Raw genomic sequence first — 26997 nt, 5'->3', positions numbered from 1 at the left:
TTTCTCTGGCTATCTCTAGTATCATAACCTTTTCCTTATCTTGGTCAACACACTCACACTGAATGGAATGGGACTAAATTTCTTTTTAATACTCTGACAAACTGCATTGCTCTATACAAGAGCAGCAAACCCTGTACTCACAGCTGCTCTTAAAAATCAGTTACTTCTATTTTTGAATTCTTGTCATCAATCATCTATGCTAATTGGCCAAGTGTATGGTATGTCTATAGAGTATTAAATGTCCCAAAATAACTAATGAGAAGCCTTTTATTTCATCTATCTTAAATGAAAGTGGTATTAGAATAAGAAAGTATTTCCTTCTCTGCCACTGGCATTCAATGAATATTTATGATGTTTTTCACTATATTGCAGTGATACGACAATGTTGAATCCCAGCTAGAATGAGGATATAGCACTTAAAAGGAGATTCTACTCTCTTTCTATCACTCATAAAAGGAATTAATAAATGCAAAACAGCTAACAATTGCTTCTCAAATTAGACCACATTTATCTTCATATTCTAAGCTGGAAAAGGAATTTCTTAATTTGTAGCAATAGCTATCTTTAAAAACACTAATATTGTGAACCCATTTATTAAATATTTGTAAAGCTATTTTATGCACAGCACTAATGCTGGCTGATCAAAGCATACGTAATTAATGGACAAGAAAGCAATCATTGCAATAATGGAAACCTTATTAGCATATAAATTATGTTGTTTTCAAAAACTCAGAATACTCATATAAGGAAGATACACTTATTCCAGACTATTTTTGTGAAGCCTATAAGCCAAGTCAACTTCCTTGGAAGAGCCATATTGCTGTGTCTCATGGTATCAGAAAAGGCTTTACCCTCTGCAGAGGTACTTGTAGGAAATGACTGGGAAGTTTCAATGCAGATCTGGGTATCAGGTGCTACTGCTGGACTGTGTTACGGCCCACATAAGATAAAGGAATTTATGCAGCATTGTTTTTCAATCTTATTTCTCTCTCTTCTATTGCCATCCGCCAGATAAGGTGCATTGGTAACCCTTAGAGACAGGGAGGCATTCATCGATCTCACTCTTCTTTTTCTCATCAGAAATCTTCCCTCTGCAATGTGGCAGGGGGGATATACAGGAGCACAAGAGGTGAGATGCTTACTGCTGCTGATGTGACTTTTTTGACTCAATGTGTTCAGAAAAGGGATTTTGCTTACTAACCCTTGACAGTAATTTTTGTGGCTGGAAGCCAGGAACAATTTCCAGCACTCTCTGACTTATCTCCTGGGGTGGACACAGTCTGTCTGACAGACAAAGACACAGTGCCCGTACTCTTTTCTGCCAGAGTATGTTCATACTCTTGAAAAGAGACACGGTACTTTTGTACTCTTGTTTGTACTCTTACATTTTAAAGACCGAACTTTTTTTGCTCCCCATGTAGTGCACACAGGGAGTAGTTGATCCAGAGATAAAGTTGCTCCTAGTTGCAAACCTTTTTATATCTAACCCACAGAAGATATCCTCCTATTAAATATCCTATTTAAAGGTGGTGTCTGGAGAGAAAATTCACGTCTCCAGTCGTTCTAACCAGTATTTGATCAACAGCATCATAGAAAATATCTGAAGTCTTCTACTGACATCAGTGAAGTATAATTAATACAAATTTCTGTCTCAAGAAAGCATTAATCTTTTTTTTCTTGTCAAAATGTATCCAAATGATGGTTATTTTTATCCAGAACATGTACTACTTTATTAATAAAGACCATAATTTAGAGATTTTTTGAGCCCCTGAACGTCTTTAAGATTTATTCCTATAAGTTGAGTCACTTCTCACTCCACCAAGTTTTTATTAATGGAATTTCCCCATTGAAAATGATGGACTAAATATTCTTGATGACAGCTAAGCAAAATAAACTTTCCTACTACCTGAAGCAAGAAGGAAAAGACTTTCTGTTTTGCATGTGGATATCAGAGGCCATTGTAACCTTTTTGTTCAAACATCATGCATTTCACATGGGTCTAATATTCCCACTGTAATTTAAGCATAAGGCAGCTTCTGTCTTTATTCAATGTGCTTAATTTATACAATTTACTGTATACATGTATACAATATACTGTATACAACTTACTATATTACATGCTGTAGAGCACTATAATAACTCTTTGTTTCCTCATGAGTGAAAAGGGTGATCAGGTGAGTATAAAATATTCCCTATTTTAAAATTGTAAGACAAAGTGTGTGAAAACCAATTTGCCACACATCACAGATATACTGAATATTACTTACAGGTGCAGAACAGGGAAATGGCAGACAAAGTATTATCCATGTTGATTGTTTATATTTAATGAAATAATTGCAAATTCCATATTGTAATAGTCTAGTAGCCCAGCACTTCAAATATGTTCTAGGAACTATTATGCTCTTTTAGTATTACAGGATTTTTCTCTAAAATTTTCATTTTATCAGAAATGGTTTCCTTGAAGAATAACTCCAATTATAGCATGAGATGAACCATCTTTAGTTTCAAATTTATCTATGAAACCTATGGTAGGAAAAACAAGTATTCTTTAAATGCAAAACCTCCTACTGGAGTTTTATTTTTAAATTTTCTGTACATCAAATGCTGCAAACTTTCTCCTAATTCTCTTCTTCCCAACAGGTATTAGTTACACTAAAATTGACCTTTCTGTTTCTATGTGTATTAGGTAAAATCACGATTGTTTGGTCACTGTATGCAGTCAAACAAATTTGGTGTATCTCAGCATGATGTTTATCAGTGAGATATGTTAAAGTGCCATAAATTTAGCCTTCCCTGTAATGAACTAAGGATGCTGTTGTAGGAAGGCCTTCCCAATTTACATTTTGTTTCCTGCTTCTTATCTCTTTTACCTGATGATGTAAACAGAAAATCAACTAAACAAAAATACTGTTGCTCAACATTTGAAATAAACCACAGATTTCCTCAGAGCAAAGTACATTCAACAGAGCTACAGTCTTGTGTTATCTCTCCTTTTCCCATTTAACCTACAAACATGGCAAAACATCAGATCCAGAAAAAGCTCTCAAGTTTTGCCAAACCTGGCTGCTCATTTCAATGTGCAGCAAACAGAAGTTTTTCATTCAGACACACTGCATGAAACACCACTCACTGAAAAGAAAGATCATGCAGATCAGATAGCAGCTATAAGAATATGCACTCAGTAAGAAAATGCATTCAAATTCAAATGTGCTGGCTACACTTCAAACATGCTCCACAACAGAGCTCTGATTGCTGTGCCTGACCTTCACACAGAGCCCTCTCAGCACCACGCAGCTACTGTTAGAGGCTATCACAGAGTCTGTCTCCAGACAGAGTGGGAATTGGTGCTTGTTCTGGAGCAGGCTTGACTCAAGCGCTGCCTCCACCTGCTGCAGTACCCTGGTCACACAGACCAGCCCAAGCCCACTGCTCCTGGGTTACTCCAGCTCTACAACAAGAAAGAGCCCCAGGAGTGGCAAGGGAGAAATTACTCTCAACTCCCAGTTCCCATCAGAGCTCAGTTTGCTGCTCAGCATGGTGGGTTAGCTGGTATTACAGAATCGAAAAAGAATCAGCAAGACAAAATGGGGGACAGCTGAAAAGCAGCCCTGAGATAAGAGCATGACACCATTTTTTAAGATGAATCATCTTTTCTTCTACCATATCCTGGATGGCTAATCTGAAGAGAGTTATGACCGCTTCTGCTAAAGCAAAGAGCACCATCTGGTTTTCATCTTTCTTGTTTTCACCTTTTTTAGCAGGATGGGGATATAGGGACTTCAAATTGGTGGCTTGCAAATGATGTCATCTTTAAACTTCACTTAACCTTTCTCTACAGTGAAATTAGGTCAGGTTTTTTCAAACAGATCATGAAAACAGTGTTTGTCAACAACTTCCTAGACGAAGCATTCAATGTTTTTTCAGCTTTTCTACATAACTGGTAGGAACAAGCTTCCACCCTTCTCCTGTTGCCTTATAACCCCTGATAACCTCTTCTGTGGTTTGGAGAGTTTTAAAAGTGGTTTCCACTTCATCCACACTTAAAAAAAAAAAAAACCCCAAAGCAAATTTACAGTTTCCTTATGCGGGCACATGTAGAACTTTAAAATGTTAAAAAAAATTCTAGTTTTGGGGAGAATTTTGAAACATCCAACTTTTAAAGAAATATTTCATATTTTTAGTGTTAAAAGCCTGCCATCAGTGAGTACAAATGCATGCTAATTACTGTGTATTTTAGAAGCACTATACAGCAAATATGAGAATCACTTGACAGTCTTGCCTTTTTAAACATTATAGACCAACAAACTGGAAATACTCTGTCTGTAAAGGCATCCTTGTTACCCTGTCTGCAAAAAGACTGCACCAAGGAAGGCTGGGAAAGGGGCCAGCTGTACTCACCTGCATCAGTACTACCTTTCTACAGTTAATTACAAGATTAAGGTGAAAACAACATGCAGGCTTCAGGAATGTGGAAATTAGGACAGGAAAATGGCCAGTGTTTACCACATAGTAAGGTAGATCTGAACAAACTAATCTTCAAACTAAAGGCAAAGAGGGAAAATAGTGAGATAAGCAAAACTGCCCCATCTGTCTGGAGTAAGCTCTGGAATAACTTACATTGAGAAAGCTCCTATCACGCACAAACACTGCCACTACAGAAAGATGTGAATTAATGAAGGAAAATTCAGAAAGCCACAACACAAAAGCATCTTTTGCCAACATCATACATGTCAAATACTATTTCCTCTCTCAGATCACAGTATTTAAATCAATGGCCTGCTCACTGCCACAAAACTTCTTAACATATGCATTGGTGGAGGAATTTAAATCAAATTAAGTACATAGGGATTAACTTCCTGGAGAGGATTAGGACCTTGCCATCTATACGGAGTGGCTGAATAACAAGTAAAAGGAGATATTGTCACAAATGTTTGAAGGAGGCAATCAGCAGACAAAAAAGCTTTTTCATTTAGGAACTGCAAAGGTAAAGAAGAACTGTAGCAGGAGTTGCAGATGAAATCACAGCACACAGGCTAGGAGGGTGAAATATATTTTTAATAAAGATTTCAAGTTTTGGTCATGACCAGCAGGATTTTTTACAGCTACAGATATGAGAACAAAAGATAGTGCCATCCTGGAGTGGAGGGGAAATTGTAGAGAAGATAGCAAGGTGAATATCCTGGGAGGGGGAGGGCTTCAAGGCTGTGCACCACAGCATCTGCAGAGCAAAGCATCCACATTTGATAACTACAAGCAGTGTCTAAGTCAGACAGTGATGTCCGATTTCTGAATGTATTTATTTTGGCTGCCGATGAACAAAAGGTAAAAGGACGTGAACCTAAAGTTGCATTTCCCTAAAAGATTATGGTTTTTCAAAGTAACTTTTCTCATTGTTATAAGTGAAATAACATTGGAACAACAAATAAATCTTATGAATGTAATAGTGATTAAATGTTATTAACATGGTAATAATTTTTTCAAATTGAGAAAATAATAATAATACTTTGACAGAGAAAGATAGCCATCCCTCTTTTCCTTTCTTAAAAATCTTATTAAAACACAAAGGAATTGCTGAGTTTCAGAATTTTTTTCACTTGTTCCCTTTTTATATGAGATTGGCTGCTGAATGAGATTATACTAGGAACACACGGGGCATCTGGAGCAAGTTCTTTCCTGGCTCCTCTCACCTATGGACTGCCAGGAGTTGCTGAGCTTTGTGGAAATGCAGTCAGTATGAAAGACACAAGAGAAAATAAAGCTGCTGTGGTGCATCACACACAGCTGCATTTTGTGACTAACTGAGAGGAGTCCACGGTTTGCAGACCTCTAAGAACAAAGCCAACCTAAAGTTAAAACACTAGCTTCATTTTTATTATCTCCATTTGAATTCAGGATATTCTATGATTCTGTTATAAGCTAAGATCATAAAATACATGCAGTCTGCAGAAGCCTTAACACGTTATATTTTGGAGGTAGCACTGCCTCACCTGTCACTCAGAGAAGTGAAAAGCATGTCACAGACTAGATTTTCAGCCATGACAAGCCCCCAGGCGATGGCATGCCTTTGTTGAAAAACCTAAGCCTGACATGCCTTTAATTTCACTGTGATGCACATTAAAACTTGTATAATATTCACATTCAAACTTGTATAATATCACATTTTGTATAACAAAGTTTAGTCTCTCTCACAGCTAACATTTGGGTTATTGTAAAACAGTTCCACAAAGAGGGGATACTAAACATTAACTCCATAAGGGAAATGTTTCTTTGCAAAACAAGGAATGTACTCTTTAAAGAATTGATTCGATACAGACCTTCACCAGCCCGTTTGGAATACTCATTCTTAATATTCTGTGTGTTTCTAAGCACTTTGCTTAATCAGAGCTTAACAGAAAGACCAGTATGAGCAGTTTGAAAGCCTCAGGAAAAATAGTTTTCAGAAATAAAATATAAGAGACAGCTATTCTGCACCTGATATTTTAGAGTATACGCAGAGAAAATATATTCTGCAATTTTTAAACATTTGGTTTCACTTTACATGTTCCTTCAACTTACAGCAGAGAGATATACAGTTTGATATTTGTAAGTGGGCAACACTTAAGATATTCCAGGTTTATTTTATAATTATTATGGAGTTCTTTTAATTATCACATTTTTATCAGTCATCACTGGGTGAGCCTTTGGCCAGCTTACCAATTGATCAAAATCCTTGTCTAAGACATGCTATAAACATATAAGATGCATAACATGATTATCAGGATATACATAAATATCATCATCCACTTTTCTGGGGAAATACTTCATTGTATTTCAATCAGAAATACATCACTGTATGATTAGGTTTAAATACATACTAAATAATAAATTGCAAAATTCAATCAATATTCTCGGTGCTTAGCTGCATCTTTAGTTGCCTGAACATTCTAACAGCTGACATTTACTCACTGGTGCAGCATAAAAAAACAGAAGACTAAAGTGCCCAGATCTTAAAAACCCCAAATGACCAAATGTAGAACACAAACATGAAAAGAAATAATTGGCAAGGTAGTTACATTTTCCTTCCTTCCTTCCATCCATGTACATGCTATTTGCAGGAATAGCTACAGAAATTCATGAGCCCAATGAGTCAGATGCCACTACTTAGGTTTTAAGGGAAAGTATGCTTAATATTAATGATTCATAGCAACTACTTATCCAAATGTTTTCTGAACCACATCTACAGGGATTTCTGTTCCCTCTATCACAGCTTCTTCCTTAGCCCAGGAGCAGCTGAGATGCATTTTAGAAGTGCCCTAGAGCAGGATCCCTCCCCTCTCTCACAGGCTAAGGGTTGACTCAAATTGGGGAAATGGCCCCTGCTGTGTCCTTTGGGACTTAACAGCTGTGCTATGGAAAATGGACTTAAAATAGAGAGAAAGCTTGCTTTTCTGTACACTGTTTAGGGAATAACCACTAAAGGATGTCTTTCTTCCCATAAGCTTTCCCCTCACTTTCTGCAAGAGGGAGAACTTGACACTAACACTCATAGGTCTGGAATATTAGGCTGAAAGCTGAGCATTGAATCTTTTCTAGAATACTAATGGTGGCTCTTTGGCCTCTATAATATAACTTGAATCTTGAAAATGGAAACTAGCAGAAAACACCATCTAGATGCAAAGAGATCCAAATTTCCAGAGTGCCACAGTCTTTGCATTTAAAGAGTAGGCTATAGAATAAATCTCATTAAAATTAATAGCTTTAAAATCACACACAAAAAATCATGAATCAATTAACAATTCCAGAATTTACAGTGGAAAGGTCCTTGCAAAGCATTTGTGATGCTGCTGAGGTCTACTGACAGCAATCAGTGTGTGACCCAGTGTTTGATGCTGTGTCGGTTTGTAGTGCCCTCATCCAACGAGACCAGCAAACAATTATCCCTCAGCTGTATGTGTAGCTTGACAGATTTATTTCTAGATGCAATTTAACTGATGTATGTGTTCTTACCTCAGGCAATTCATACTTTTAATCCCCGATCAAATTTTGTAGTGTCATAATTGCTTTTCTTATATGTTTGCCTTGCTCCTCTATCAATGAAACTGTCGGAGACAAAATTGTGTAGCCTGACACCGAGAAAAGATTGTAATTTAAAAAAAAAAAAAGGAAATTAAGTGACAAGCTTGATATTTTGTGTTTCAAGTGCCAGTCTTCAGTGTCATTCATAATGAAAGCACCAATAATAACATTTATGAGATTTAACTATGATCTTAGAAAACTTAGCGTTAAGAATGTCTAACAGAAAATGTCAGTGAAGTCTCTCTTGGACAAGCTCACATGCTTCTCTGGTCTGAAGCAAACATCTGAGTTCAGCAGAACAAGAACCTCCAGGCTACAGAAGTTTACCTCTGTCTCACAGAATTCATGTTCAGCTGAGACATGCACTTCTGACCACTGGAACTTCCTCTCCCCTCTGTAACTCCTGAAGAACATTTTAACCAAAGCAGCTCAACACAAATGTGGTGAAGCTGTAGCCCCACCATGCCTGGTAGTCACCAGGAAAATGCAGCAACACCTCAGTGTATCAGAAAGCAGGTCAAGCAGTAGCATGCAGGACGAGGAAACACCTGAGGGAAGATCTTCAGTGCTTGAGACTCCACAAAAATATCAACAACCTAATTCCTTCACTGCATTGAGCAGGACCCTGTCCTTCACTGGGGGTGGCTAGGGGAGGGAGGGAAAATTGCCAGGCTCTGCTGCTGTCTCTCCCTCTGGGACAATGTTCTTTGCAGTCCCTAGGTGTGAATTTTAGCTCTGGCTACTCTGCAGCACTCATAATGATGACTACTTATGCACAACATCATCCTAACTACATGGTCAAAAACGATTGAACCGCTGTCTAATTCAGCAGCCAGGATGAATGAGGCAGAACTGAAATTTCACAGGCAGAAGAATTTCACCAGAAGTTTTTGAGGCACAATTTATGAGGTAGAAAAAGTGTAGAATTTACAAACTATAAAATAGTACCTTGATTTTTCAAAGAGTTCCAGTTCAAGTCTTGGCTCTTATATAGCTAATTTATGCAGACAAAACCCCCTATGTCAATCCATCATAGATGGAAAACCATGCTGATTTTTAAATTTGCTATTATGGAGCCATTCTTCCCTCAAATAATTCTCTATAATCTCATGATTTGTGTTGAGTTACTCTTGAAAGTTCTTCAGTTTTTCAGTATAACAGTCATATTTCCATGTCACTAAGCAGCACACGGAGTATCCTCTGCAGTGAGGATGAAACATCAGCCCTGGACAGTTTTATTTACACCATCTATGATACTGTATGACAGTGAGTTCACTCTTTGTACTCAAATTATCTTGTTTTGGTTAGAGTTCGGTTGTTTCATCTAATTACTGAAACTAAACAAGTGGCACTGCACAGAGACTCTGCAGGTTATGCTCAGGATGAAGGGTCACTCAGCCAAAAAAGGTTTGATGACACGTAAATGTGAGAGCTGGGTACAGCTCTCCTTCTCTTAGCCACATACATGGGGTTTAATGTCAAAGCAGTTAAAGAAGTTCTTGGATGAAGGGCAGAAAGATTTTTAGGAGAGGCAATAAGGTTTGATGAAGCTTTGGCTAGATGTTGGAGGCTGAAATTTAAAAATATAGAGGCTGTTAAAAGTAACAACAGCAGAGTGATATGTGAACTTCTTAGACCATGTTCTGAAAGGATAATCTGATTTCTGACAGGTTAGTAGGAGGCATGGTTATAAGTTTTGGTGCATTTGAGGTCAATATGAATTATAAAACTGGAAAAATTACTGTCACACAGAAAGACTCAACAAGTGAAGCACAACAGGTCACAGACTTGATTAATACTATTCATAAAAAATAAAAGAAGAATCTAAATCCTGTCCAATCCTGCTTTGGGTTAACTAGCCAACAACCTCAGCTGTCACTATGGACCTGATATAAAGTGGGTGATAATGTAGAAATCAGAATCCTAAGACTATTTTTCTAAAACGTGTAAAATAGAATTACCTACAAATTGTTCAAATGAGGTAGTTGGGGATAAAAAATCCCAACAAACTAAAAGGCAGCCTACTTAAGTTTTCCAAGTGCTGCCTTTGGTCTCATCCTGCTTTGTCATGGCAGGACTGAAGCTGGGATGCAGCCCAAGTGGAGCATGTTATCCTATACTGAAGAGGCTCCATCAAGGGCCCTGCTGCACTTTCTGCTTCATTACCTTCCAAATGTTTATGCTAAGAACTCCAAGGGGGAAATCCTACCATGCCATGTACTCCACTGAATTGCAAGATCTCTTTTGCTTTATGAAATCCTAAAAAATAACTATCTTTATATGGCTCTAGCAGAGGCTAGAAAATGCCAAACTCATCCTCAGCAGCAGATAAGAAAACAACCTATGAGAAATGGTGGGGAGAAGAGCAGAAAGTAGCAAATACAGAAGTTCTAAAAGATGACTCCAAAAATACTAGAAAACTATTTGAAAATGTACTGTGCATTTATCTGCAATAATGCCGTTATAATACTTTAACTTTCCTGTATTTCACTAAAATGCTTGCAGGCTCCAAGAATCCTATTTGCAACTGGAGCACCTCTCTAAGGAAGAAAACTAGTTCATAGAAATCATGACTGCCAGAAAAGACGAGCAGTGATGTATGAAAATATAATCCACTGAACATCAGACCTGACAACCTCAGAGCATTTCCAGGCTAAGTCAGCTAATAACACCACTCTTAACACTGCTGCAGGTGGATTCACACTCAGCAGTATTCTATATTCAAGTTAAGAAATATTTTTGCCTAGAGCTGCTGTAAAGATTAACAACAGTGGAGAATATGTTAATTTGTGAAGCTAAAAACTCAGAAGTGCTGCAGTGTGAACAGAGAATTAAAATAAATAGAGTTTTAAAAGTTAAGAGTTTTTTTACCGGCCATAAAGTAAAAATGTCACGTTGCAAAATATTCCCCAGGGGAAAATTTTGCTTTTAGGTGCATACAAAAATTCCCATCATGCTAGATTCTAATTCTTGTAACATCAAGTGGGTCACTATCACTGAAGACAAAAAAGGCTCATTTTAAAAGCTTTTCAAAATTGTGATGGGGTAACCTAGATGAAAGCAGAACATAAATTAAAGTTTGCCAAGCAACTATTCAACAATGGAGAGAAGTACAATTAATCTAAATCAATAGATCTTTGTAAATGGGGTACAAAAACTGTGATAGAAAATGTATGCATTTTATTTCTTTTCTTAGAGTATCCAAAACAGTGCTGTAGAGGATAAATAGGATAAATAGGATAAATAGCAGGTTAGAACTAATTTTATATAGAATTTATTTACTAAATGAACCTGCTTTCAGATCTAGCTACATTTAGAATTGTATTTATCATTTATGAGCTTTACTCATTCTCTAAATGCTCAAGAAAAGCAGATGTTGAGAAGATTTTGGAGTAGTATGATGAAAGCTCTTCAAAAAACAGTAGAAAACACATTCTTGAGATTTCAACAAACTGGCTTATGAATATTCTTCCTATTGCTTCAGCCTTCAGAATATTATTTGTATGCTTTGAGATTTCTCATTTATCTTTTTTCCATGTTTCATTTTCCCAGCCATCTGATACCCAGTGAAGAATTACACTGTTGATCCAAAAGAATATATACAATGAGCCCAACCAATAGCCAAAACATTCAGCATTTCTTTGATTTAAATGATCTGCACTTAAAGTCTCAGGCTCTTATAGTCATCACTAGACATTATTTTTAAATTGCTAAACTCCACCCCATTATTTTAATCACTCACATTTATTTGATATCTGAGCTGTGTAATTCCATATAGTACACTCAACACATTCTCCAAATGCACTTGAACGAGCTCTTGAGCCTAATCATTCATTACTAACTTACAGCAATACACCTGATCAGCACTCTTAAAATACCTCCACTAATTCCAGACAGCATCTAAAAAGAAGTTTCTCCTACATTTTCCATAAGCAAAAACGATTTTAGATTAAGGTTTTGAGTTATATTTTCAAATTGTTAATTAGAGCACTTTGCTAGGTAGGAACTGCCTCCTGCTCACAATGAAGCTAAAAGGGATTTATCCCTGACTGAAACAAGAAGAGGCTCAAACAACAAAATCTTATTATATTTTGCCTTTACAGTGAAATAATATTAAAATGAAGTCTACTTAGAGAAGGGAGAACAGTAATACTAAAATTTTGCATCTTAAAGGCATTTATTGTCCCAGAGGAGTCCTGGTGAAAGGCTAGTAAATAATAACTTCCTCATCCATCTGAAACCTCAGTGAGAGTTTTAGGTACACAGAACAGAATTACCAGAGCTGGAACAATCCCAAGGCAGCAGGGCTAACATCTGTTCCCATGGAAAATAAAAGAACTGCAATTCCCTCAAGCACTCAGGAATTCAGTTTTATATGGTTTCTAAAATATGTTAACTCCAAAATAATAGTGGTTTTTAACTCTAGAATCATGACAGAAGAGCATTCATATCCCAAATATTAAGCTAAACCAGGTGCTTCTCTCGAGCTCTAATCTAGGAGGGAAGGGATATAAATCAGATGTAGCCCTGAGGAAAGAGTTTACAGACTGAGGCTGATGCAGGATACCTAATGTGACCACTGTGCCCACTGAGAGAATATGCTGCACTTCAAGGCTCTGTTTGGTGGTTTTCATCCCCAAACCAATGGGCACCTGAGGGCTTGGAAATATCCATATAAGATGTCTTTGCTTGTAATTTCAAATGGAGATGTATCAGACAGAAACATTAACATCCCTTAATTTGCCATACATCTTTTTTCCTTCTTAGGGACACCAAATGCAGGAATAATTATACACTGAAAAAAAATGTTGCTCTGGAATGCCCATAATCCATAGATTTTTTTTTTTTTTTTTTTATTTTTTTTTTTTTTTTTTTTTTTTTTTTTTTTTTTTTTTGCCTAAGCTTCACTGCATTCACACCTTGCAGTATGGAGGTTGAGCTGTGCCTGTACCAGCCTGCACCTGTATGAGTCACACACCATCTGCCAGGTAACCATAAAAGAGCCTCGCTGGCTCTTCAAGACCATCAAGCTGCATCAAGTACATACTTATATGGCTCAGCTACTAAACACATGATCCATGCACACCTGGCTTATCTGGACATATTTCTGTGGAATTGACATAATCTGTTGCTGATCTGCTCTTCAACAAAGACAGTAAAATCAATTTCAGGAAATGCATAGTCAGGTAAGAAGATGTTCATTAAAGTCTAAGCACTAATAAACAAATCAGAACTAGAACAAGAGACACTAGAGACTGGAAACTCAGAACTGTTCAGTGATGCAGATTAGAAAAGAGCCTTCCAGGAAATCTTTTTCCTTCCCATTTATATTCTCCTAAGTACACATTCTCCTGCAGTCTTCCTTTGCAGAATCATTGTTCCTAAAAAAGCATGTGTGCGGGCTGGGGACATAGCTATGGATATAATTCCTCTCCAGGGCCTCTCCGCCCAGAACTCAGACCCTGCTGACACTTCATCTGTTCCCTCTGCACTCAAGTTATTTCTCTCTTGGGGAAGGAGCAGTCCTCCTTTACAGACATTACTTGAAAGGGGCTTGAAATAATTTTAACCTGTGCTATGTAATCAGAGCTCTCCAGACAGTTGTTTGCCAGGCTGCTGTACTGACTGACACACTGTGTGCTACAGCTGCTACCGAGAACTGCAACAGGTCCCAGCGCAGCTAAAGCACTTCAGACTTTCCCTTCTCCATCACACTCCACTTTCCTTCTGCATATACCTTTACAGCAATGTTTCAGTCCTTCCTAGGGCTGTTGTACCTGCCAATCAGTGACAGAAACTGAGAAATTCCAAATAGAAATTTAGAAATTTGCAACATTGTCAACACCACATGCCTTTCACCACATTTTCATTTTGGCTAATTATTGCAGGGCAGACTCTGTCAAAGCAGTTCTTACAGCATATATTGCAAACTCTGAGCTGTTTTTATGGACTTGTATATGATGAAGAGTGGTGCTGATATTTTCTGGGTGATACAGGATCATCACCAGAGACCCACACTGATGTGTCATCTGTGACTGATGACAAGATACTGACATGGTTTGAAGTCACAGTACAGGTGGATGGAGCTACTCCAGATTTTCTATAATTTTAGGAGATGACATTTCAATGGTACACTTGTTGCAAGGACATTTCTCCATAAGCGTCTGTAGAATTTTATCCTATCACCCTTTTTCAGTAGGCACACAACACTTTCTCTCATATAAAAAAATCCCAACTAGTTGCAGCAGGACACAGGGCTTTAATGCAGTGATAGAAGGCACATAACATTTTTCCTTCTTTTTCTGATAGATGGTGAAGAGGTGGCAAAGGAATCTACCTAGTAGTACTTCTGACTAAGCAGAAGACAAAAGGCTATCTAATCATCAAGAAAAACAGTATCCTGCTTATTCAACAGACACCAGAACCCGTAGTTCCATGTTGCCTGTCCAACACATACATACTGCCCACTCTTTCAGTATCTTGCTATTTTCAAAGTGCCCTCTGTAACAATTTCAGACAAACCCAACTGGCAAAGGAATAAACTGTCTTGAAAAGTTGCTTTAAAACCATCAATGCCCTCTCCCAGATTAACTGCTGATCTAGAGCAGGACAGAGCTTTCATAAATTTAACCTTTTTCTTTAGCCTTTTCATCCTTCAAATTCAAGGAATACAGACAAGAAAAACAAAACAAAAGAAAAAAAAAAAAAGCAATCCCAACATATAAGCAAAAGGTTGATTAGAAACATGCAGCTAAAAACCAAATCACACTTGAGAAAAAAAATCCAAGGTTGTGGTACTACTGAAATGCACTTGCTTTCTGTAGAAGCTTGAAGAGAGCTACCCTGTGAAGTACAAACCTGCACCACCACTCAGACAGTGCAATAACCTTCCCTTGAGCTTTGGTTCTTTATTATTTGTAGGGACTTCCACTCTTTGTACAAAAAGAAGTAACAAAGCAACTTCTAGGGTATACTAAGCATTATGTTAAACACTGTCTAGATACAGACAAAATTAAATACAAAAGCAGAGGAAGCTAAGAGATATCAGGCAGAAAATGTTTTACTAGCTTTTCTATAAATGTATGTTGTTCATTTATTTTCATCAAATATCCAGCTATTAAAATGACAGATGCTGCAGTAACTGTTCTACAACTTCAGACAAAAGCCTTTTTTATTTGACACCTACTACAACTATTAAATCGTCAACTGCTGATTAGCTTGAGGGCTAATCTTTGAAATGTCACAGTTAATTTCAGATCTCATTTCTAAAAGTTACTATTTCCTTTTGTAAGCAGTTTTACACTGTTGGCAGATGAAAACATTTGCAATGAATTTTCCTAATGAGCAAACATTGTTTATGACCTTATGCAAACTTGCTGATGGCTTAGTTTATCAGCTCTCTCTTTTGAGGAGTCTCCTAAATGAACTGGCCACATAGAAAGCAAATTAGTTCACCAACCCACTGTACTGCTCTCACTGGCTCATGGGAGTTGGATAATTTACTGGAAGTCAGGAGGGAGTAATGTAGTAAGAGATTCATCATATTTATCTCTTCTCAGATAAATGGAGATTCAAGGTTCAAGAAAACCAGAAAGCTCTGTAGGGGATCTTGCACACATCCAGATCCCAAGTGCTTTACTTTTTTGTGCTACACAAGAAATGTCCTAACAGGAATCAAGTTCTGAAATATGGAAAGGCATTAAATTCAGAACAGGTCACCCTCGCAGGGTCAGATGTAGGAAAAAACTGAGATTTGCCAAGAGTTGGTGGGGTTGTGAGTGTGTGCTTATGTGCATACATTTATAGATCTTCCTGACTATGTGTTTTGCTAGCTTTTTGTACTCCCTCAAATCAGCCAATTATGGTTAATGTCCAACAAGAAATTTTCAAATGCTCAAAATTAAGTCGAATTTGACTGAACATTTAAAAGCATTTCTCAGTAACATATGTCTTTATAGTGTTAAGTATTCCACTGCACACTAATCCTCTACCCCCCTCCCCCTTTTATAAAATTAACATTCATTTAAAGCTCTATTTTATATTAACAAGAAACTGTTTGATGGAAATTTCTGCCCTCCCCCCAATATTTTTACTATTCACCCTACCTCAGCCATGCCAACAAAGAAAATTTAACTGCAGGTATAAATAGCTCTTGAGGCATAATTCAGAACCATTCATGCAAAATTAGCCCCACTGATCAATGCTACTAACAGAAATGTTTGCTAGACTCCCATTTTAAGGATAAATTAATCCTGCCAAAGTCCATGCTAATTTTATCTGATTCTCTGCCAAAGACTGACACATTTTTTAATTTAAGCTTCTTGGGTATGTTATTTTTCCAGGATGACATTAAATAAATACTTTCTCCTGTACCTATTCCATTGCTAACATGTCCTGTATTTCTGAGATTCCTGTACAGCACAGTGGCTTCTGAAGCCTGGAAATTGGAGGCAAGCTGCTAAGATAAATCTTCAGAAATAATCAGCATCAAAATACAAAGCAAACGTCATATAAATAAGCATTTTTCCAGTTATGAAATATGACTAGATTCATTCAAATGCAGGATGCCAGGGACAGACTTGAAAGCTATTTCATGGCTGTGCTTTCAATTGTGCAGCAGCTACTGTGATGGAATTTTATCCTACTGTGCTAGTCTCTGGCTGACATAAAAGGAAAAGACAACACTGTATTTAATTTTCTCACTCCTCCACTGCAATTCTTTTTCCATTACACAGAAATAATAGAAGGTTATAAGGATGTGAAATAAATTAACAATTTTGAAACTTGATTTACAATAACAGATAATAGCAATAAATGCAAGAAGCAGAACACCCCGCTGCAACAGTTCAGGCACAAATCAGTGAGAATGGTAATATTCATGACTTCACATTAGTGACAAAGGTTTAGCAAATAAAAAATACAGAAAAAAAAAATTTAAAAAATAGTGTCATGTTTTGAATAAAAAAGGAATTAAAAAAACCCCTCTGACATGCATTTTTTCCCAATACTTGGCTCTCCCATGGAACCAAAACAAACTTCTAATATCCTGAGAACAAATGTGGTATTTAATATGGCAGCCTTGCAGTGCCTAAAGGGAATCAACAAGAAAACTGCAGAGCAACTATTTACAAGGGGATGCAGTGATGGGATAAGGGCAAATGGACTCCAACAGAAAGAGGACAGATTTAAATTAGATATTAGGAAGAAATTCTTTGCTGTGAAGGTGCTGAGGAACTGGAACAGGTAGCCCAAAGAAATCATGGATGCTCCATCCCTCAAAGTGTTCAAGGCCAAGTTGGATGATGCTCTGACAGGGGATGGAACTAGATGGCCTTTAAAGTCCCGTCCAACATAAACTATCCTATGACATCTTTCCAAGTATAACCAACATTTTTTTGCTAACAAATATAAATATTGCTACAATTTTAATTTACTGTGTAGTCATCCATAGTCTCTACAAAGAGAAGAAAAAAGGGAAAAAATGGCTAACATAAAATCCATCTATTCTCTAGATGGGTTTTGATTCAGTATACAATAAATATGATTTGGTATCCTGAGACGACAGCACTAATTCTTCACTAATTATAAAGCCTCCAAACTATATTATGGTAGCATTGCACAAAATAAAGTTTGACTTTTCCTCCTTTTCCTTTTTTAATTATCCCTTAGACAAACAATTCTTGCTTTAGGAGAATCATTCTGACTCTGTGGAAAATTCTCCTCAGCTTTCACACATACATGATGAACATGTTATAGGTGGAATGCTGAAAAATGCAGTAGAATTGAAATGCATATATACACATTTCCCAGACATATATTTTTTCCCATCACTTTATCACTCTGTACTGATTTAAAGCAGTAACAGTTCAGCAGAGACTTCAGCTGATCTTGCAAATCTAAATTACTTCCAGTGCCTCTACCAACTACATCAGGGAACTCCTCAGACATCTAAACTGTCTCAAAAAAACCTGTGTAAACACTTCTTTTCTTCCATTTTCTGGCACTCAAGTTATCAGAAAGAATGTGTACTATTTGAGAAGAGGAATATATTTAACAAGGAGACAGGACCTGGCACTTTATAAATCACAAGGGTAGTGTTGCACTCAGTTTCTACAAATGTCTCTATCTGGATTAAGAAAAGTGGGAACAAAAAGTTAAAAATCCTTTATTTTTTTTTTTAGTATTAGCAACTTTCTCATTTATAACCAATCAAGTGGTCTGATAAGTAAGGAAATTAGAAAGATGCACACCATGAAAGCCAAGCTAGTCCCAAATCAGAAGCACTCCTGTCCTGAAAGCTGGTCATTGCAGAGGGGCCATTCTAACCCTGAAATGTCTCAGTCAATTGGAAAATGGCCAACACCAGTGAATCTGAACGTCCTCCAGAATTAGGACATTCAGATTAACAAAACTGTAGGAGGATCCCTGCAGGTCTTTTGTTTTGCATTTCTCATCACAAAATCCTTTTCCACCTGTAAAACAGTATCCAGTTTATCTTTTAAAAAGTGTAGCAGATAGCTGTATTACTCTTTTCTGATGAAACACCAAAACTATGTTTTCCTGCTCTGTATTCAGAATACACAAGAAATTTATATGGCAATCAACATGATTATAAGTCTGATAAGTATGAAGGCAAAATAACAGAAGAAATCAATTTGCTAAGAAAAAAAAACCAGAAAGAGAACAGAACCCTCAGGAATATTTAAAGAATATCCATAATTTCCCTTCCACTAGATTTCTGACAGCAGAATTAGAATAAATAACATTTTGTACTGAGTTTCTGATGCATAAAAATAGGATTTGTCATGTCAAGTCTCTGGGCAATAGCCTTATCTATTTTCTAAATGCTGTCTCCTTGAAAATTTTTAAAAATTTAAAAAATTTAAAAAACCCAGAAAGTTGAAAGAATTATATTCCATATAATTAGCAACCAGCACACTTCATCCCAAGTCTTTTCTAAATTGTTTAAAAAATTCCACAACTCCCTCCCCACTCAATGGTGTTGTCTTCTATAAATAATTTCAAAGAAAATGAAAACTGGGTAAAGGGATTTATTATTTATGACATGACAGTGTTTCTGCTATCATATTCACAGAAAGCATAGAGAAAGCTACTTAGTGGATTTTCCAGTTTTAGATTCTTGTCTACAGCTTCTTGTTTATCTTTTCTAATCTAACAAATAACAACATAGTTTATTATTGGATGAGTCTTTGAATATTGATAAGATTTAGCCTCCCTTTTGTTTCTTCTTTTTTTTTTCCAAAATTCACTTTATATTTGGCACAGATAATCTTGAATAAAGGAATGTCCTTTTCCTGTTTAGAATGTTTTTAAAAATAGACTGTAAAAAAATTTCTATTAAAAGAGAAATTCTGGAAAAAAATGAAATTAGATTTAGCACTCCAAGACTTAAAACTCACATTCCAGTGAAAGTTTTAAATTAGGTTACAAATGACAGCAATTTATTAGACTGAAGAATAAAAAGTTTTAAAGTATTTCTGGTAAAAATCAATCTGCTCCTTCAGCTTCAACTTTCTGAACAATAAAATGCAAAATAATTAATATTCTTTTAAAACTCTTTTTTCTCCATGCTGTCTGGAAAAGCTTGAGCATTGTGTGTTGTAATTATGCCCTAAGAAAGAGTAGTTGCTATAGGCTTTCTTCTCTCCATATCTCTCTCAAGAAAATGTTTTTGTGGATTACAGGTACAGGAAGCATGATCCTTGCAATTACCAGATTTGGGCTTTGCATTGTCATTATGATTTGGTTGAACAATGATAAAGAGAAATATTTTACCAAGCACCTCAGACAGGTATTAAATACAGTGAATAATCATGCAGTAATTTCTCTGAAAACCATTATACATGAGACAATAAAGTAAGTAAACATAGCTGAATGTGGCTGTTGAAGCTTTGATTCATTCCCTCCCTAAAGGGATGCTCGTGAGATTTTGCTGGTGTCTCTGAAACTAGTAAAAAAGAGCTTTCTTTCAATCTTAGATTTTTTTGGGGTTGATTTTGTTGGAGTTTTTTTGTTGTTGTTGGAGTGGAAGCAGTGAAGGGTAATTAAGCAATGCTAATGAAAACTATCAATTTCACCATAACTGGCTGCAAAACTAAACAGAAGGCAAAAAGGATAAGGAAAAAAAAACCAAACAAAACCCAAACAAAACAAAAAGTAACTACACAGCAGTATTCAATTTCAAGCCTATTGATAGATATCGTACATGGAATAATGAAGGATAAATATAACTGAGTCCCTGCAGAGTCTGGTTCATAGCTTCTACTGTCTGAAAGCCTCATCAAAGATCCAGCCCTACTGTGCATTCAATGGAACAACAAATTCTTTTGCTGAAACTTTCAGTCTAATTCAGTGTAAAAAGAAAGCAAAATTTATATTGTACAAGCAACTAGTTACAAGTATTTTCTTGCCATATGGTTGGTTTTTACTTAGAAATTCTGAATTAGTTTCAACTGTGTGTACCACATCACAGAAAGCTTTTTCAGCAATTAACAAGGACATCAAAAGTTTGAGCCTTTACACCTTGCCGATGCATTTCTGCAGGCATTTCCTCCTTGAACCAGTTTATGACATGTATGACAACCTTAGTTCTGGTACTTCAATGTATTTAGATGTTAATTGATATCCAAGGCAGTTTGTTCTAACATGGGGACAGGATTTCACCAGCTCCCTCCAACCTTCTCCATGCTTTTGCTGCAAGGAGATGCCCCTCTGTGCGCCACTGAAACACACCTTTATTCAAACACCGTTTTCCTTATCTAGCCATATTGCAGACCAAGCACACTGCTCAACTAAGCATGTTCCAGTAGGCTCCTTGTTGCAGCTATTGCAAACTCCAAAGACCAGTTTCCCTGAAATGGAGTCTGCTCATCTCTCTTGCTGAGGTCTGCAGACTTCTGAACACGTATGCACCACTAACTTCCAACTGATGCTGCCTCAGATACAACTAAGTAATTAAGAAGCTTTAAGACCACACTCCTATCACCTTATCGCCTGTTTTACTCTGCTAAAAAGCAGAAGAAGTAAATAAATTAAAAAAAAAATACTAAGGGTTTGCATTTGTACAATTGAAACCAGAATGAAGATACTATTGTATATGAGCAGTTCTTAAGTCAATGTGAGCATGCTTTGTACTTAACTGTGAAAAAATACAAATTATAAATAAATTTAAATCACAACTGAAGCACGCTGCAAGAATATCTAGGATGTACAGCACTGGAGTTGGAGACAGTGTACTATAGCCTACTTCCAAACCTAAATGATGGAGAGAAATATGTATTCTCAGATCACATTCCAGCTACTACTTAACTGCTAAAAAAATTTGCTTAAAAGGTCACTGCAGCTTGCAAAACTTGTGGTTCCCTTGAGACTACTCTGATTTGTTAATTTAGGTGACATTCATGCTTAAAAATCTGATAACTCAGGAATTGTACACTGTCATCCCTTGGCATCTGAAGACAGGTAATGAGCAAGACTGTCAAGGCATTAATTTTTAATATAAAGTGGAACTGGAAGCTCTGAAATAGAAGAAATAAACAACTCTGTTTCTTTTTCATGAGTACTTTATATTTAATACTTGTTTCAATTACTGACACAAAATCACAAGCCTCCTGCATCCCACAATTATCTGGTGAGGACTTACCGTTACTCCAAAGAACCTGGTTTCATTCATAGCATTCAGGAAAATGTTGCCGAGTTTTTGATTTGAGTAGTTAAAATCTTCAATTTTTTGGTGCTTGTTGGTGGAATTCAGGTAATTCATTGCCCTCTGTAGAGTCCTGGCAATCACCCATATTCCATCATAGGCATAACCATGAAATTTGCTGGATTGCCCATCGCCACGTCTAGCGTTGTATTCTTTTTCATACTGCTGTGGAGTCTACAGAGGAGATAAAATTCAGTTTTACCTCAATACTTAATCTTTTACAGAGTTGAATCTAAACCTCAAGCTGCACCCCTCAATTTAGAGATGTGCATAACTAATACAGAAAATGCCTCCAAAAAAAATGTTATGAAAGAAAATAAAATTCAAGAAACATGTATTGCTTGGTTTAAAAACTGCTGATGAGATTGGGAAGCAGAACTAGGAGACAGAGATACTGAAAGCAGTTTTACTGCCTCACTGTATAAATGACAACTTGCTTTATTTTACTTTTGTACAAAAGGGTCCAGTTCAACCAAAACTGTACACTGGTGAGCCCTAATACTGGAACAGGGAATAAGTCTCTATCCCTGCAAATTAGTGGTCTGATTACACTTTACAGGATAACACAAATCAAATAACCCTTACTTGAGCAACTGTTTGCTCAGTATGAAATTTTGAGTGGCAATTTGTCTGTATTTTACAAGTTCACTACGTTCTGGATGGTGTGCCATCATATGATGAGCTACCCTTCAGTAAAGTTGCCTGTCATGCTCACTCAGCAAAGGCATGAAAGGCACATGGAAAAAAAAGATTAAAAGCAGCAAAATCAGGCATGTTTATTCATTGGTCAGAGCTTGTATGGATTTGTTCTGTGATAAAATTTTATGTACTTTATGGAAACACCATATATTTTTATATTTAAAACAATCCTCACCTCCTGCTCCCTAGTTCTGAGAGACACAAATCACCATTCTAATTGGCCATTTGCAGAATAGGTTTAATTATAAGAGTTTTCTGTTTCTGTGCTTAACTATTTAACTTGAAGTGACACAGTACATGATACTAAAGACTGTAATTCAAACTTTAACGTACATCTGAACTATAATGCTCAGACTGAGGGAGGAGGGCAGATTTGAAGCAAGGGACTTCACTGCTTTCTTACCCTGTAGAGAATTAGATTTGGTTTTGAAATATTTTAAAATTGCTAACTACTGGAAAGAAGTGAAACTAACTGTGATGACTTCCAGGTCACTTGGTAGAAGAGCCCTTTGGCTTCACCTCCTTCCTTGGTGCTTTACTGTGCCAGCCCAGCAGTGAGATAATTGATGGTACAGTAAAATAGATGGAAGAAAAATACTAACCCTTCCTGATATAGTCTTATTCGTTTTTGAGCTGAGAGGCTCAAAATCCACTCCAATATAACCTTCCATGGCTGTAAGAAGATTTTTGCTGAGACACTGTGAGGAATTAATCCAGGCTTCCCACCAAAGATTTTCATACCACCCTGGAATAATCCACTGATATTTGCTGCCATACATTTCTTCATCATAAGCCTGCAAAAAAAGAAAAACAGAAAATATAATGGACTTTGTAATAGAGGTATTGAACATAAAACCAATTGCTTTCGGTTAACTTTTTTTTTATTATTAATGACATGATGGTATAATTGGAGCACACAACTATTTAAAAAGTTTAGAATAATTATTTGCTAATAATGGAGACTTTTTTTGAAGACTCCTCACTTTAGAATTCAGGAAATGAGAATTTACTGAACCCTGTTTTTCTTTCAGGGGATCATTTCCTAAAAAACAGCAAAATGAAACTGTGTTCTAGAACCAAGGGAGTTAAAGAACAACACAAACAGAAGGCACAGCTTTCCACAGAAAGTTCTTTATAACAGAACTATTACACAAGTGATAGAACTACCATGCTACCACATTTCAATTAAGTAATTATCACCCTTAAGTCAGTCTAAGGACTAGATTACAAGAAAACTTGGATCATAGGCACCATCAAATCACATGTGGCAAATATGAATTAGGTGACTGCTAAAATCAGACCACAGTAACATTAAATTAGCAGTTCCTTCTGTGGAGCATGAGTGAATAGTGAATTGATAGAGCAAAAACTTAAGGATTTTTTTTTCTCAGCAAGATCTTTCTTCATATGAAGTCCTATATTGTTGTAATACTGAATACAGCCAACTGTAATCCAAGATCCTGAGATTATAGTTAGCTCCTTTCAATACTTAGTAGATATATATAACAGGAAACAGAAATACTTTCTTAATCAGGCACATATGCTGTTTTACCTAAAAGCTGATGTATTCTCAAATATTCTCTTTGATTGGGAAGAGTGTTTTAGGATAAAATTAGCAAATTTTATCTCAGATATTTCGCGCACTGTCTTGCAACTAGGTATTTTTCTTTTGACATTGCAGTCAGACTCCATTTCAAAACTGCATGTTTCATGCTTCTTTGGCTCCAAATATAAGCAATACTTGAGATAGAAGGCCTAAGATAAAAATTTTAATTTTTAGAAATACATGGTGCAAGCTTAGAGCTCTTGACAGGAAAACTGCTTCTTTTTCACAAAAAATATTACGTAAGGAGGAAATGATAAGAATGCAAACAGGACATATTAGTCATTCTGAAATAACTGTTTTGAAAAGTATCCCAAAGATCATACAAAAAGCCTATCAGAGAAATAAATATCAATAACAGAATATATGAAATAGGAAAACCTCCTAAATATGTTAATACCCAAATTAAAACTGGGCTTTAAATCAGTGAAGTCTATTATAATGGTGCCAGCTCGGTTCATTACAGCATTGTGCACAAAGCAGATTTATTTGGCCCCTGGTTGCAGAAGCTTTTGTTCATACAAAATCAAATTTCATGCCTTTGTATACAATGCTGCTTGAAAGTCCTGTCTGAAACCTGGCGTCTTACATCTCATATATTACTTATTCCACAATCCACATAAACAGTTTGTCTTTCTCTTGCTTGCTAATTCTGCCCTTCCAGAAACATCTGCTTCTGTCCTCCTACCCACCAGCACTCCTGCACAGCTATGGAGACACTGAATTCCAGGGCCACCTGTGAGGGAAACAGCAATTCCATCCTGCAGTACTCCCTTCTAAAAGAGTTTGCATTGTACAGTTAGGTCATTCAAGACCTTTCAGTCACTCAGTGTTTTTTATCTGACAGTTTAAGAATCATGAGGATGCAAACTGACACAGAATAGTGCTTTTGGAGAAGGACAGTCTTATGTAGCTTCCCCTGCTCTATAGAGATTAAAGTATCAAATTGTGTGTTGCCAGAAAGTATTGGCTGTGGACTATTCTGAAATTAGAGCTGCTGGAAATTTTCTGTTTGCATAAGCACTTGTACTGTTTCCTGCATAATCTGTGAATGCCCTGGAAAATGAGCCGAAAATTGAAAGTTTCAAAATAGCCAGAAATTTCATCCTGGAAACAAGGGATCATTCCCAACATGGTTGCCTGAAAGACTGGTTACACTTTCACATTTCTGCAACAATCTGGTTTAACAAAAGGCAAAACAAACACTTTAAGAGCTGTCAGCTCTTCCTTTGAGACATGGTGGAATGACAGGGCTTGAAGGGTAGTCTGGGAAAGGCAAAAGTAGGAAGAAAATCAGATCCTCTGAGGCTCAGCACGATGATCATGCAGTGATTTTTCTAGTGACAGCACAGCTGACAGTATTCAGACATTTCAGTGTTTGTGTCCCAGAAGACTTATTGCAAAATAATGCTTTTTTTGCCACCATTTTCTCCCTGTTGATTCTGCTAAATGGAGATGATTTTGATGCTTAAAAGATTCAAGTACTTGAAACACGTGGATCTTTCTTCAGCTGTTTGAGTGCTCATAGACCAATACTTACAAGTTTCAGTTTCTAAGGGGAAGATTTTTTGGCAAACAAGCAAGCTGAAGAAGGTTTGCACATGCTTTGTAACACCAGAACAGCATAAAGTAGTCATACATTTTCCTTCATCTTTCTCCCATGCCCTATGTAGAATGCAAAGCCCTGAGTTGCTGTCAAGCAGCCAGGAAACTGTCATGGACATTTTTTGCCCTTGTGAAACTGAATTTTTATTTTTTTTCCTTTAAAGCATTTCATTCTTGTTTGAATCCATAAATAAATGCTTATTTACAACAAAGAGATTTGTGCAATAGATGTTTCTTATGTGTAGCAAACAAATACTGGCAATTTGTTGATTGTTGAAGTATTAAGTTTTGACCAAAAGGCTCTAATTTCTATTCCAAGAAAACATCACATTCATCCCACAGAGGTGAAAATGAATTATAAAGCTAAGATTTCCCATAGAACTAAAATTGCTCACTGTTTTTGACACTGGTGATAAATGAACAGCTAAACTTATTTAAATCCTTGCAGGAAAAACCTGCCAAAGACTCACTTTGGCTTGAACCAGTCCCGTCCTGTTTTTAAAGTTTGCTACTGAATTTTACTTTTAGTCCAATTTTTTGGTGTGGGTGTTGGTCTCTTCTTCCAAATAACAAGGAATAGGAAAAGAAGAAATGATCTGAATTTGCAATAGAGGTGATTTAGATTCGATATTAAGAAAGACTTCTTCACTGAAAGGATTATCAGGGACCAGGGAAGAGGTTGAGTCACCATCACAGGAAGCATTCAAAAGATGTGCAGATGAGGCACTTAGGGACATTTCTTAGTGGTGGACTTGGCAGTGCTGGATTAATGGCTGGACTTGATCATCTTAAAGGTCTTTTACAACCTAAATGGTTCTATGATCTTATATAAACTCCTATGGATATCCTGAGGAAACCTCACAGAATATGACTGCTGAATCCAGGCAGAAAAGTGAGGCAAACTTAAAAGGTTTTACCACCTGCATAAGTCATTACCAAATTATATTTAGGATAAAACCACAATCAGGAAAAAAAATAAATATTGCATTAGGGAAAAAGCATCTTCCTTTAACAAACTCAAAGCCTTTTTCTGACTGACATCAGTAACCTTGCAGAATATAACAAGGAATCACAAGTGAAATCAGTCTGAAGGTACACCTGAAAAAGAAGAGTTAAAAACTTGATAAATATAAATTACTGTGCTCTTAGACATATATCTGCAGGAGTACATGAGTCAACAATATATTTTATGAATAATAACAAGCTTTCTGACATATTGTAGTGCATTAATATATAAATGACCTACTTTGAACTGCCCTCTCCTTTATTCAGTCTCCTGCTGAAACTCTCACATAAATACATTTAAACA

The 26997-nt window shown here is 36.6% G+C and overlaps 1 protein-coding gene across 2 annotated transcripts in view; it reads right to left on the bottom strand.

Moving 5' to 3' along the window:
- The window catches only part of GABBR2 (gamma-aminobutyric acid type B receptor subunit 2), a 459095-nt gene that overhangs the window by 207970 nt on the left and 224128 nt on the right, over window positions 1–26997 (bottom strand). For both annotated transcript variants that reach the window (XM_071455578.1, XM_071455586.1), the window contains exons 7-8: window positions 23083–23274; window positions 21719–21955 (exon numbers count right to left, since the gene is read on the bottom strand). In XM_071455578.1, coding sequence (XP_071311679.1) covers window positions 21719–21955; window positions 23083–23274 — 429 coding nt within the window. The remainder of the gene's footprint in view (window positions 1–21718; window positions 21956–23082; window positions 23275–26997) is intronic.

The sequence above is a fragment of the Agelaius tricolor genome, unplaced genomic scaffold, assembly GCF_023055355.1.
Source record: "Agelaius tricolor isolate 1412-34295 unplaced genomic scaffold, bAgeTri1.0.p SCAF_2, whole genome shotgun sequence".
NCBI classification, from domain to species: domain Eukaryota; kingdom Metazoa; phylum Chordata; class Aves; order Passeriformes; family Icteridae; genus Agelaius; species Agelaius tricolor.
The sequence above is the reverse complement of the archived record's forward strand: the minus strand, read 5'-3'. Positions and strand labels throughout refer to the sequence as shown.